The sequence below is a fragment of the Sceloporus occidentalis genome, unplaced genomic scaffold (assembly GCF_023333645.1).
Source record: "Sceloporus occidentalis isolate IW3139 unplaced genomic scaffold, rSceOcc1.0.p SCAF_5, whole genome shotgun sequence".
NCBI lineage: Eukaryota > Metazoa > Chordata > Lepidosauria > Squamata > Phrynosomatidae > Sceloporus > Sceloporus occidentalis.
This window is the reverse complement of record NW_028316985.1, coordinates 115,675,888-115,690,199: the sequence shown is the minus strand read 5'-3', so window position 1 is coordinate 115,690,199 and position 14,312 is coordinate 115,675,888. Positions and strand designations below refer to the sequence as shown.

Here is a 14,312-nt window from a genome sequence, read left to right as displayed (position 1 = left end):
AGTTCTAGCTTTGGTATGTGAGCACCTGGTGTTCTTTATTCAAATAAATTAAATTTAAAAATATACAAATAAAAATAATATAAAATAAATGAAATAAAATATAAAACATATAATAAAATAAAAATAAATTAAAATATATAAAATTAAAAATACAATAATAAGTAAAATAAATAAAATTAAATACAAAATTAAATTATTTAAATTAAAAATTTCATTAAATAAATTACAAAATAAAATATTAAATTAAAAAATAAAATGAAAATGTCATAAAAATAAAAAATAATCAAATTATATTAAATAACAAAAATAAAATAAAATAAAAAATGTTAAATATTAAATAATATAAAAACAATATAAACTAAAATAGAAATTAAATATTAAATATTAAATAATATAAAAACAATATAAACTAAAATATAAAATAAAAATTAAATAAAATATAAAATTAAATTAAAATTAAAATAAATTTTAAAATAAAATAAAAATACAACAAAATAAAAAATATAATAAAAATAAAAAAATAAAATAAAATACGTTGTGCGTGGTTAATTAAAGTATTTAAGAAAATACTTCTTGAAACTCTGGTGTCGCAGAGGTTAAATGACTGTACTGTAGCCACTCACTCATAAACCACAAGGTTGTGTATTCAGTACTAGCCAGGGGCTCAGGGCTGACTCAGCCTAGCATCCTTCTGAGGTTGCTAAAATGAGTACCCAGCTTGTTGGGGGCAATTAGTTTATACACTGCAAACCCTGTAGGGAGTGTTTAAGTGCACAGATAAGCAGTATATAAATATTCTTGCTTTTGCTATTGCTATGTTCCAAAGCCAGTTACTTTTTTCATTTTACACATCATTGAAAAATGGTTCAAAGCCCTACCTCATTTGCATCCACTACAAGCAAGACGCCTTGACAAGCTGACAAAGACCGGGATACTTCATAGTTGAAATCCACATGGCCCTGTGCAAAGGAGGAAAAAAGTGAGATAATGGATGAAATCTCCAAGGCATGATCTCCTAAAGTTTTGGTCTATGGCTCCCATTACAGCATGGCTAATAGATTTTTGGGTAGTAGATTTTTAGGAACTTTACTCCAACACATCTGGAAGGTTGAAGATGCTTTGGACAACTGAAGGTTATATGTAATTAATAAGATCTCTGAAGAATTCATTTATAAACTCTCTATGAATTATCTGCAATACTTCAGCAGCAGCATACTGTACAGCTAATTACTGCAGCTTTACTTCACACTGCAGAGGTGAATAACACATGGTCCACATACTCAGTCAGTTCTGTGATCCAGTAGAAGTCCCATCATGAATTGAAGTGGTTCAGTATCAAAACTCACAAAGGGCTGGAACAAACCTGCCTGAAAAGCTGGCTTCCGTGCTGCTAGGGTGTGGTGTTTAAATGCCACACACCCCCAAGATGTCCAGAAGTCGCTCTGGCCCTCCTGATGTGGGCGGCTTCAAGCAGCTCCAGGGGTGCAGCATTTAGATGCCACACACCACTGAAGTGCACAGAAGCTGGCTTGGGGATGTGTTAGGCCCGCGTAAGGCAGCCCTTTACCAGCCCAAATAGGAGCAGATCATTTCTGCTTCTATTTGGGTTAGCTCCAGACCGGGTTGGGCCCACAGAGTGTGTTTGCCACGGCTCCTGAGTGACCAGCTCTGGGGTGGCCCCAATCCACCCTTTTGGGGTGGTCTGTTCCGGCCCACATTTTCCCAATAAATAAACTTTGATGGGAACATGCACAATCTTTTAATAAGAAAATAACCATTTTGGGAAATCAGACATTAGGCTTACCCTGGTTCTAGTATAGTGTAAGATAGCACATCAGGAGTGCAGCTTGTGGAAGGATGGGGTGGGCGGAATTAGACCTTAGTCTCACAAAAGTGGCCCACATCACAACAGAGTTTAATAAAACCTGAATACATGCAAATCTAAAACCCACTGCTAGTATAATCAGAACAGGTTACCTTTGCATAAGTCTAACTACATAAACAAAACAGAAGCTACCATGTTTTTTCCATTCCATGATAAAGAAGAACACACTATGATCCAGTAGTACTTGAGCCACATTGACAATTAACTTACAGGTGTATCAATGAGATTTAAGAGGTAATTTGTTCCTTCATGATTATAAATGAGAGAGGCAGTCTGGGCTTTCACAGTGATTCCTCTTTCCCGCTCCACTTGCAATTTATCCAGCACCTGTTTATTTTGGTCAGTTTTAGCAATGGTTCCTAAAGAGTTAGATATATTCAGTAATTAATATGCACTGCAAGAGAAGAATGGATTTTATCCAACAGTGTCATTTAGCTCACAGAAGGCTCTTTCCTCTCTCTGAAGCTTCTCACAACAAAAGGGGAAGGAAGGCAATTTTCATGGTGCCTCCTTTCTCCTGTAGCACCTCCCATGTTGTTCCATAGCATCCCGGAAGCAGAACTGGGGAGAGGTAGGGTGAAGGCCAATCAGCAATTTCCACCCCCTTTGAAATCTCCACTGGGTCAAATAATGACATGGGGCCGGAACAGACTGGCAGCTTGGGGCCTTGCCATTTACACACACTATGCCCTCAAGTCACCCAGAAGTGCTGGTGATTACATGGCAGGCAGCTTTAGGGTGACTCGGGGGCATGGCATTCAGATGCCACATGCCCCCAAGCTGGCTGAAGCAGCGATGGGGCAGCCTCAATCCACCCCAAATAGGAGTAGCTTTCTGTTGCTCCTATTTGGACCAGATTCTGGCTGAATTAGGGTCGTGTCAGGCAGTTGCTGCATCCCAACCCAGCTCTCTTGGGGCAGCTTGAAGCCGCCCCGTCGGGGTGTATTTCGCACCATGGTTTTGCACAGCTGTATTTCAATCTTGTAGACACAAAATTACAAAAATATCCATTTGTATATATTATCTTTCCAAACATATTAATATTAAGAAAGTTGTGACAAGTGCCATGATTGCAAAGTTCAGCAGTGTGGATGCAATACATTGCTAATTTTACCTCGACACAAGACAAAACAAATGCTATTATTCCCAAATAATATGTTCAGTTTTCATGTAGGTTACTTACCAGTTCAAATTTTACCATATGCACAACTACATAGGCAATTTAAAACCATTATACCTGATTTTGCACAGCTTTCTCACAAACATTTGGCCCAAACAACTGCCATACGCAAACCCATGAAACGGACAGGAACCTTCATGAACTGGAATTGATTAAAAGGGTAATGCTGTTTGTTGTTGTCCCTTACGTTGAATCTGTACAAAAGTGACATCTGTATAAAAGGCATCTGTACAAAGCTAGTGACAAGAGATGGCAACTCACCAATGAAAAAATGAGGTGGCAGCTGTGCACAGTTAGTGCACAAAACAAATAAGGAAGCTCATGTTTGCTCATTTCTGCATAATGCATTTGCCTCCATGAGCTGAATTTTCAAACATCCCAACAGGAGAATGGAGATATTTTCAAGCTTTTCAGGCAATTAAACTAAAAAAAAATTTGTTTTAATGGAAGCCAAGTGTAATTTCACAGCAAATAACAGCTGTAATGAAACCTCATTTCACTTAACTAGAACAGAAAGTCTGTGTTAAAGACTCTAAAAATACAGGTTGAGAGCCTGCATCATCAGACAACAGTGGAGCTCTGCTGTCATAGTACTTATGCTAATGCCACCCACCTACTCACCCCCCAAAGAAAACCCTGCTTCTTAAGGCAGGTAGCACAGAGTTCCCACAGTGCTGCAGATCAGTGTTGTGAAACGACAACTGCTACAATCTCGCAGTTGTGGAGCATGTTGACACAAGCAGCTGGAGAGACTCCTTGGGTTCCTGCCACAGATATTTGACTCAACACACCTTGCAATCATGGGGGGTGCTGCAGTCATTAGTTCTCAGCAACTTTATCTGCAACACCTCAGATACCCTGCCTGGTTAATAGGTAGGTTTTTGGAATGACATTCAGTCATTAATGACTGTAAAAGTGAATCCTAAAATTTCCAAGATCCTAAGTGCAGCAAATGATCTCGTAAATACTAAATAGGATGCCACCATATCTTAGGAAGTACTTTGTATACTTAAATAAATAATAAATAAAGCTTTTATTTATATACCGCGCCTTCCATAGATCAGGGCGGTTTACAAAAAAATTACAATACACATACAATGATTAAAAACAACATCATAAAATATACAAGAATACAATTAAAATGAAACCAACTAAAACCCCAGTAGCCCATCCTCATAGCCACGGAAGAGGAGGGAGGCCTACAGGATTTTTATGCGGGGAATGCTAGCTGGAAATAAAAGGTTTTCAACTCCCTTTTAAATTGGGCCAGGGAGGTGATCGAGCGGAGCTCGACGGGCAGCGTGTTCCAAAGGGCCGGGGCGGCGATGGAAAATGTCCGTCTTGCGACAGAAGTAAGCCTAGCCCCAGGCACCTTCAGTATTAGCTGCCCGGATGTTCTGAGGGTGCGGGACGGAATATGTGGGGAGAGGCGGTCCTTCAAGTATCCTGGACCCAAGCCATTTAGGGCTTTATAGGTAATCACCAACGCCTTATATTGGGCCCGGAAACGAATAGGCAGCCAGTGAAGATCTTTCAACACCGGTGTTATATGGCTGGTCCTGGAAACACCAGTGACCAGCCTGGCTGCCATATTTTGCACCATCTGTAGTTTCCGGGTTTGGTATAAGGGTTGCCCCATGTAGAGTACATTGCAGAAATCCAATCTCGAGGTTACCAGAGCATGTACAACGGTTTCTAGGTCCCTCTGGGCCAGGTATGGGCGCAGCTGGCGAATAAGCCGCAGCTGATAACAGGTGTTCTTGACCGTCGCATTCACCTGAGCAGTCAGGTGAAGCGACGAATCAAGAAGCACCCCCAGACTGCGCACGGAGTCCTTCACAGGGAGCGTGACCCCGTTCAGGACAGGTGGAACCACCGCCATTCCTGGACCAGGGGAACCTATCACTAGTACCTCCGTTTTCTCTGGATTCAGCTTGAGTCGGTTTTCCCTCATCCAGCCCATTACTGACTCTAGGCAGGCCACGAGAGGGGAGACGCCATCCCCAGTCACTGCATCAGTCGGAGACATAGAGAAAATAATTTGGGTGTCATCAGCGTACTGATAACCCCGCGCCCCATGTCTCCGGATGATCTCTCCCAGCGGTTTCATGTAAATGTTAAATAGCGTGGGAGACAGAATGGCTCCTTGAGGGACCCCAGTTTTAAGGGTCCGCTCATCGGAGCACACGTCTCCCAGCTGCACCATCTGGGACCTCCCAGAGAGGTAGGACCGGAACCACTGGAGCGCAGTGCCCCCGATTCCCACCTCTGCCAGGCGCCCCAGAAGGATACCATGGTCTATGGTATCGAAAGCCGCTGAGATGTCCAATAGCACCAACAGGGACACGCTTCCCCTGTCAATGCTCAGACGGAGATCATCGACCAGGGCGACCATGGCCGTCTCAACCCCGTAACCCGTCCGAAAGCCAGTTTGAAATGGGTCCAGATAATCCGTTTCATCCAAGATCGCCTGAAGTTGGATTGCAACCGCCCTCTCGATCACCTTCCCCAAAAATGGCAGCAGCGAGACTGGCCGATAATTATTATAAACCAGGGGGTCGAGGGAGGGCTTTTTTAAAATAGGTTTTATAATGGCCAATTTAAGTTCTGATGGAAATTGGCCCTCCCTCAAAGATGTATTAATAATCTGGCGTAACAACAAGGTTACCGCCGGTCCCCCCTGGGCCACAAGCCACGAGGGACAGGGATCGAGAGAGCAGGTTGTCTTCCGAACACTTCCGAGGATCTTGTCCACATCATCGGTACTTACCAGCTCAAACTGATCCAGTTTAATAAAGTCCACGGAGGCTCTGGATACCTCTACTCTAGGTTCTGCTTGAATGTCGGCATCAAGACCTTCGCTTATCCGAGAGGTTTTATCCGCAAAAAAGTCGTTAAATTGGTCACAGCAGGCCTTAGAAGGTTCAAGGATCTGGTTCAGGGCGGGAGGGAGCTGAGTGAGCTCCCTGACTACCCTGAACAACTCTGCCGGACGCGACTCTGCGGACGCAATACGAGCACCATAGAACGAATTCTTTGCTGCTCGTATTGCCTCTCCATAGTCCTCTAACAGTTGGACTAGGAGAGCCTTGTCGTCTAAGCAAAGGTGTTTCCGCCAACGGTACTCTAGCCGTCGCAGTTCCCGCTTCCTTGCCCGGAGATCTTCCGTGTACCAGGGCTTACATTTGGAAGCGGGCCTGAGAGGGCGCTTGGGAGCGATGCTGTGTATAGCCCTCGAAAGACCGGTATTCCAAATACCAGTCAGGACATCAACAGAATCGCCGTCACTTCCAACCATGAACCCCTCTAAGGCTTCTTGGAACCTCTCAGGTTCCATCAGCCTTCGAGGGTGGACCATCCGAATAGGTCCACCACCCCCGGGAGGGATCTGGGTAGAGACCTTGATTTTTGCCTCCACCAGGAAATGATCCGTCCATGACAAGGGGGAAATGTTAATTATTTCCGCCCACGGATTTTCCGCATCCGAACAGAAGACCAAATCAAGAGTATTACCCGCACAATGCGTAGGACCCTCTATCAGCTGGGACAGGCCCATGGCCGTCATGGTATCCATGAATTCGCGAGCTGCACCGGGTGGAACATAGCTGGCCGTGAAGGAGATGTTGAAGTCACCCAGGACAAGTAGCCTGGGTGTCTCCAGCATCAGCTCCGCGACCAGCTGTGTCAGCTCGTTAAGGGAGTCCGCTAGTGCACGGGGTGGCCGATACACTAGCAGGATCCCTAGACTGTCCCTAGCCTTCAGGGTCAGGTAAATACACTCGATATAGGACGTCTGTCGGATGTGGTTCCTGGTGAGGGACAAGGTGTTTCTATGTATCAAGGCCACACCCCCCCCCCCGCCCACCTAACCTGGGCTGGTCCTTCACCGAGAACCCGGCAGGCAGGGCCTGAGCCCACACAGCATCCCCTTCAGGCCCAAGCCAGGTCTCGGTGATGCAAGCCAGGTCGCAATTTCTGTCCTCCACCAGATCGTGGAGGATGTGGGTCTTGTTATTAATCGACCTGGCATTGCACAGGAGCAGCGACAGGGTTTGTGGCACGGTTGGAGTGACCCTCAGGTCCGTTTGGTTGGGAGAGGGACAGGAAGGGGAGATAGATATGATGCATCGATCTCTCCTTCCCCTGGAACGCAAGTCCCTTCTCCCACCGCCATACCTCCCCCTGCCCCACACTACCTCAATGGGAGCTCCGCTCGTATAGATGTTATCCCTCCCTTCTCCAGCCCAAGCATCTCCCGCAACCATCACCTCCCCCCACCCTTCCCCGGCAGTTAAAAGAGCAGGGGTTAATCACCTCAGACATCCCCTGCTCTAAGGCTAAGAACAATATAGCCACCTTATTCCCTATACCCTGCCCCTCCAAAAACACCCTCCCTGATGGGAGGGAACAGATGGCAGCGTCTCTGGAGGGAAGCCGGGAGCCGGGTTTATAGGGCCACTCTCACCGGCCCCGCCCCTCAGCAAAACGCCGCTCCGGCGGCGAAGAGTCCTTCAAGGGCCAAGTGCCCGGTGGAGAGGGCAAGCGGCGGCGTCTCTGGAGGGGAGGCCGGGAGCCGGCTTTATGGGGCCGCTCTCACCGGCCCCGCCCCTCAGCAAAACGCCGCTCCGGCGGCGAAGAGTCCTTCAAGGGCCAAGTGCCCGGTGGAGAGGGCAAGCGGCGGCGTCTCTGGAGGGGAGGCCGGGAGCCGGCTTTATGGGGCCGCTCTCACCGGCCCCGCCCCTCAGCAAAACGCCGCTACTTTTATGAGCAACTGCCAGAGAGGAAAGGTTATACTTTACATATCTACTTTAAGCATTTGGAAAACTCCTAAAGGGTGAGTTGCTTATGACCCTCCACATCTTTCTCAACTGCTACTCCCATGATACATCATTACTAACTAAAATAGCTAAGATTGATTGAAGCTGATATACCACAATTCATGGAGAACAAGTTGTCCAGCCCTGTTCTAAATCATTATTGTTATATCGCAGTCAGTAGAAAAATATCTGGGATGCATAACAAAATGAAATCGAGGAAGATGAAACACAGCATACCATGATCCCTGCTGTACGATTACTTCACCTGTTATCTCCAGCAGCCTATCCGCTAGAGTACTTTTGCCATGGTCAACATGAGCTATTATGCTGAAATTCCTAATATTCTCAACTGGAAACATTGACATATCCACTGTATCCTAAAACACATAATGTCAGAAAACATTAAATTAGTTGACAAATCATGCAATCAAATTTATATCTTTGCCCATATAGTTTATAATCTCATTAAAGCCTAAAATTCATTGTTCATTTTTTTCTGATTTTGTTGTTGTTGTTGTTGTTGTTGTTGTTCACTATGGCCCGAAACAGACAGGCCAATAGAAGTGGCTTCCAGCCACTTCGCCATGACTTATGCCCCCAAAGTGACCGGATGTCTCTCCAAGGGCACCATAAAAAAAACAGCCAGAAGCCACCATAAAAAGGAGTGGAAAATGTCTGCTCCTGCTGGTGGCCTGTTTAGAACCGCGGCAGCAGCCCACTTTGGGAGTGGGCCATGTGGTCACCACTGTCCTGGGCCAATCACAGCCTTATTGTAACTGGGGTGGCAAGAAACTGCTTCTTGCCACCCATCTGCTTCACCTGTATAACATTTTGAAAGGAACAGAAGAACATACATCCAGGTACATGTTTATTATTCTAGTACTAAAAGAGTACACTGGCTGAGTGGTTATTAGTGGAAATGATACAGCTAGAGAATCATAAAAATAGATCCTGTGTACTCCCACTTGAGATTAAGTCCCACCAAACAAAACAGAATCTATCTGTAAATAACTATGGGTCACACAGTCAGAACAGGGAAACTGAGTAAATGGTGGGAGCAGTATGCTAAATTAATGTGATTCAACAAAAAAGTGAGAATCAAAGAAAAGTTTGCAATTATCAAAGGAGGAAATGGACATGTTTTGCTGAATAGAAGGAAATATCACATGATGTACAATTGTAGACAGTGACTCATAGCAGATATGGTTCAAATTTATTTTTAGTCATACTGCATTACAGATAGTAGTGAAAGATATTTAATAAAGGTGAAAACAGCTCCAACCTACAAATATGCATAAGTATACAAAGAACTGTCACCTTGCCAGCGCCAGAGTGGTACTGTCTGAGGGACCCAGTGCGATGTGAAGGAAGTCCTCCCACTCCCAGGGAAAGATATGAACAGATGCTTGCATGATGTGCTTTCTTAAACCAGACATGAAGATCTAAAGTCCTTTTCACAAGTGCAAACATACTTCAGGATAGCTCAAGAGTCACCATTCAGACTATGGGGTAGGAAACAAAACTTTTAAAACACCATATGGATTCAGCCAGTGGTTCAACATAGCATATTCCACAGATAAGCTTGTTTCAATAAAATGCTTGATTCCTTCACTCAAACACATTTCCAAATGACAGACCAGACTTTTTTTATGCAGAAAAATATTATTTGTATAAGGAAGAAGACAGTCCAATGTTTATCTGTTTGGTGAGCCTGGAAAAAGAGAAAAATATACTTAGTTTAGCTTAGTTTTTAAAGGTACGCCTAACCTGCCTTGAAGTTTTACTTTCTTCCCTTGCCATAATCAAACTATGGCTTGCATTCAAATTCATGTTATTAGGCATTACAGAACTTGCTTCCTTCCTCTCCCCATGGAAACCTGCAACATTATGTGAAAGCAGTTCCAGTAGTTTTCCTACTCCTGGAGCTGGTTTGAAGACTTATGGGATGGGGGGACTGAAAGAAGGGTCACCCTCCTCACATTCCTAATGACAGAAGTAGTTCCATGAATGGAGTAACCAAGCTGCATTCTGGCTCACTAATAAGCATTTTTAGGCTGTCATTACTCATGCTGCAAGCTGAAAGTTTGTAACAAGTAGCTCTGAAATAGATGGTCTCCAATTACAGCAATGCCCTCTAATAGACTAATAGTTTATTTAGATTTACTGCAAATTTCAAAGCATTTCCCTCTTTCATTTGTGCTTACCACAAAGATAGCTAAACAGTATATGACCAGAAAAAGAGAGCAAGTACCATCATGCCTTGCTTTCTATCTTAACAGGACATTGAACAGAGTACTGTTTGCTCTTCAAAATTTCTCTGCGCCTTTTTTTATCATTATATGTCCAGAACTTGAGAATATTATTTTTTGAACCACCACTCTCAGAAATCCGCAACGAATTCCTATTGTAGGAACTTTCATCCAAAACTATGATTTTCCTAAGGTCTAATTTATCCTTATTTTGAAATCATTCAACTTGTTAATTTTGGCAGAGTTTTTAGAGAGGCACACTGCCTATCTGCAATAACAAAAGAGTGAGGATTGTTTGAGGACTCTAATAAGATTACATAAGCAGAATTTTATTTAGCTGATATTCCATCACTCAAAGTTTGTTCTACAAGCTCAACTGCAAGGCCTGTTAACCATTCAATAGCCTTTTAATTCCACAATTGAAAGCTTTAGTAGAATAATCAGAGCAATTATCCAGTCCCTGCCCACTATTATGTGCTATTATTTTAACAAATCATTCACCACTACTGCTGTTCAAGTTCACTTCCATTACTTTTGAAAACTGTTCACCTGGTTTGTGTTTTTTCAGAGCTGATTCAATGATTGCATTACTCATGAAAGGCATTTCCATGTTTGAATGAGCAGGGAACCTACCAGCACATGCTTATTTCACCACTATGTATTCATATGCCGCAACAGGCCATGCTATTCCAAGAATGTGGTAATATAGCAGAAAGTAACTGTACTTGCATACTGTACATTTGTCTCTACAGAGAAAGCTAATCTGTCTCTGCACATTATGCAGAACAATGAGTTAAAGCAAGGTGGTGTGGGAGAAACAGGACAGTTTCTCTGCATGTTCTTGCCTATGTGCTTGGGTATAGTACATTCAAAGCTGACCTACTGTATATACTCATGTATAAGTCTAGAAATTTAGGTCAAAAATGACCCAAAAAACCTGAGTTGACTTATCCACAGGTCAATGCAAGTACTGTATCTTAACTCTTATTTAAAAGAAGAAACCATCTCCTGATGTAAAGCAAGGGTATAATATGTGAAGCACCAACCCCCTCTAATCTATCATCCATGCAATCTTAAGAGTAAGCACAAATGTCTGCAGGAATTTTGCAAGTTCCTTGACATTGTTTTGCTTTGCTTCATCCTTTAGATCCTTTGCTATAGGCCCCTAAATTTTAGACTTATCCATGGGTCATAGCAAAATCCATAATTTTGGCCTCAAAACTTGCCCTCAACTTATACATGAGGTTGACTTATAGTTGAGTATATACGGTATATCTGAAGTTGTACACTGCAGAACTCTTACCACACGTACCTGAAATAGTTTCAGACATCACACAGATTTACAGTTTTGTAATACTATCATCCTACCACAAATACACCTGATCATGTCTGCTTTGGTGAAATTACACAAAGTCTGGCCTGGTGAGCACTTGGATAAAAGACCACTATGAAATATCAGGAATCTGAAGGTAGGTCTAAAAGGAATCCTGCCTGAAACCCAGTTAGTATTGGGAACACGGGCTAAATGGCCTGACTCAATATCGAATAGGAATACAGGATGCTAACGTTTTAAAAATGTTTTCCAGTTGGTTCAGTGTGTAAATGAAATCTGAAGTCACACAGAAGATTGTAGTCATGGCTACAAGTATAAAATATGGAACACTAATGCCTAGGTCTCCTCTGTGATTTTTCTGTGTAAAGTGTTCCCACTTCAGACCTAAACAATGCTCACATTTATTTAATTATTTGGAGTATTTATACCCTGCTCTTCAGCCAAAAAGGCTCTCAGAGGAGTTTGCATCCTTCCGAGGTCACTAAAATAAGTACCCAGATTGTTTGGGGCAATTAGCTGACACTTTGTAAACTGTTTAGGGAGTGCCTAAGTGCACTGATATGCGGTATAGAAATGTACTTGCTATTGCAACAAATTATTAGACATTTCACTGCCCTCAGGCTTAACTTACACTCTAAAGCAGTGTTCCCCAAACTGTGCTCTTTAAGGGATTTTGGACCTCAGCTCCCAGAATCCCAGACTATTGGCCAACATGGCTGAGGCTTCTAGGAGCTGAAGTCCAAAGAGATGGTTTGGGGACCACTGCTCTAAAGAGACACAACACAAAAGGAGAAGGGAACAGCAGCGGGGAAAGGGATCAAGTCCAGCAGATCTTCTCTCCCTCTGACACCTGGACCGTGGCAGATGGCCTTCTTATTATTCTGGCTATATAAGATAATACATCACAACAGAGAGTAGCAGGGCTTACATAACTGCAGCAATAGCTGAACCCACTCTTAGATGTGCCTCCCATATAGAAACACACCCTAACAAATTCAGAGATGTGGAGTTAATGTGGTTTTTGTTTTGTTTTGATGCCTTGCTTTGACTCCTCAAACCTGGAAGCCTTCAGGTCCAGAGGCTCAGTGAAATGCAATGGTGGAAGTGCTGTAGAAGGGACAACAGGCAGATTACAGACACACAGTCGTCCTTCCACATTTGCGGCTTTGACTTTTGCAGATTTGATTAGGATTATCTAGGTCCTCCAGAGCAATTCTATGGTCAAAAGTCACACTGAAAGACCTAGAGATTCCTAGTGATATCACTCAACTAGGCATTTGCAGCTCCTCCAGTGCAATTCTATGGTCAGTGTATGATATATTTTGACCACAGAGTTGCACTGGAGGACCTATAGAGCTTCCTAGAGAAGTGTCATCTCAGGTAAAAACATAAGTGCTTTTGTTATTTGTGGTTTTTCCACATCCACAGGGGTCCTGTGCCCCTAACCCCAGTGAATTTGGACGGACAAGTGTAGACACAGAGGCTAAGATGCAAAGTAAGAGGTCATGCTTTTTGGTCATTCATTTATTGCTCCTATTCCTTGCATCCTACAGAACAGCTGACAGAGGCAAATGGTGTTTTGTTCCCCCACTCCCTGTTATTTTAACAAGTTATGCTAGGACAGTGGCTCCTAAACTGTGCCCTTTAAGATTTTGGACTTCAGCTCCCAGAAGCCTCAGCTGTGTCGGCCAATAGTTTGGGATTCTGGGAGCTGAAGTCCAACATCTCCTAAAGAACATAGTTTGGGGACTACTATAGTCTCCATATCACTATATAGGGGCTGCCAAACTGTGCCCTTTAAGAGATTGTGGACTTCAGCTCCCAGAAGCCTCAGCCATGTTGGCCAACAGCCTGGGATTCTGGGAGCTGAAGTCCACAATCTCTTAAAGAGGACATTTTGGGGGCCAGTGGTCTAGGCAGTGCCTGTCCCAAGGTCAGCCAGGAAGTGTGGCTGCATCTGCATTGACAAACAATGCAGCCTGACCCCGCTTCAACTGCCACGGCTCGATAATGCTATGGAATGCGGGGATCTGTAGCTCTCTCGCAGGGAAAGAGGCATGGCGACACTGGGCTCACAAAACTACGGAACCCCGAATCCCGCTGCATTACTTCCTCAGGGGAAGGCAATGGCAGCTCTGAGCCAATCTTGCCAAGAAAACCCCAACCCCAGTCAAGACACACGCTCACCCATGGCCTCTCTCAGAGACACCCGGAAGCGGAAGCCGTGAGAGGGTCCTGGGAAAGGAAGTGACGTACATTCGCCCTCTCCTTCCGCCAAGGGGGAGGGAATAGCTTGAAAAACATAGAGATAGAAATTGTAGAATAAAGCACCCTCTTCCCCTGTCAAGAACAGTAGCATCCAACGTCCATAAAACCTTAATAAGGACAAAAAAAGTCCTTTTTATGTTTTCATTTTTTATATTTTATATGTTATTTATTTTATTTTAATACTTAATTTTATTTTTTATAGTTTGTTTTATGTAATTACTTTTTATTTTTAATTTAATTTAATTTTTATAATTTATTTTACTTTTTATATTTTCTACTATATTTACTTTTATTTTATTTTTCATTTTCATTTTTATATTTTATTTTTAATATTTTATTTTCTTTTCTCTATTTTCTATTATAGTTACTTTTATTTTAATTCTATTTTCATTTTTATTTTTATTTTTTATTTTATATTTTATATTTTATATTATTTTTATTTTTATATTTTATTTTTATTTTATTTTTTAAATTATTTCATTTTATATTTCATTTTATTTGTTATGTTACTTCATTTCATATTTAATTTTACTTTTAATTTAATTTTATAATACATCATTTTCTTTTTATTTTATAATAT

At 42.7% G+C, this 14,312-nt stretch overlaps 1 protein-coding gene across 1 annotated transcript in view; it reads right to left on the bottom strand.

The window, feature by feature from the left end:
- Positions 1-13,681, bottom strand: part of GUF1 (GTP binding elongation factor GUF1) — a 33,112-nt gene extending 19,431 nt beyond the window's left edge. The window contains exons 1-5 of the mRNA XM_089526956.1: positions 13,652-13,681; positions 9,200-9,593; positions 8,148-8,259; positions 2,096-2,244; positions 879-959 (exon numbers count right to left, since the gene is read on the bottom strand). Coding sequence (XP_089383082.1) covers positions 879-959; positions 2,096-2,244; positions 8,148-8,259; positions 9,200-9,352 — 495 coding nt within the window. The 5' untranslated portion in view covers positions 9,353-9,593; positions 13,652-13,681. The remainder of the gene's footprint in view (positions 1-878; positions 960-2,095; positions 2,245-8,147; positions 8,260-9,199; positions 9,594-13,651) is intronic.
- Between the last annotated feature and the right edge of the window lie 631 nt (positions 13,682-14,312).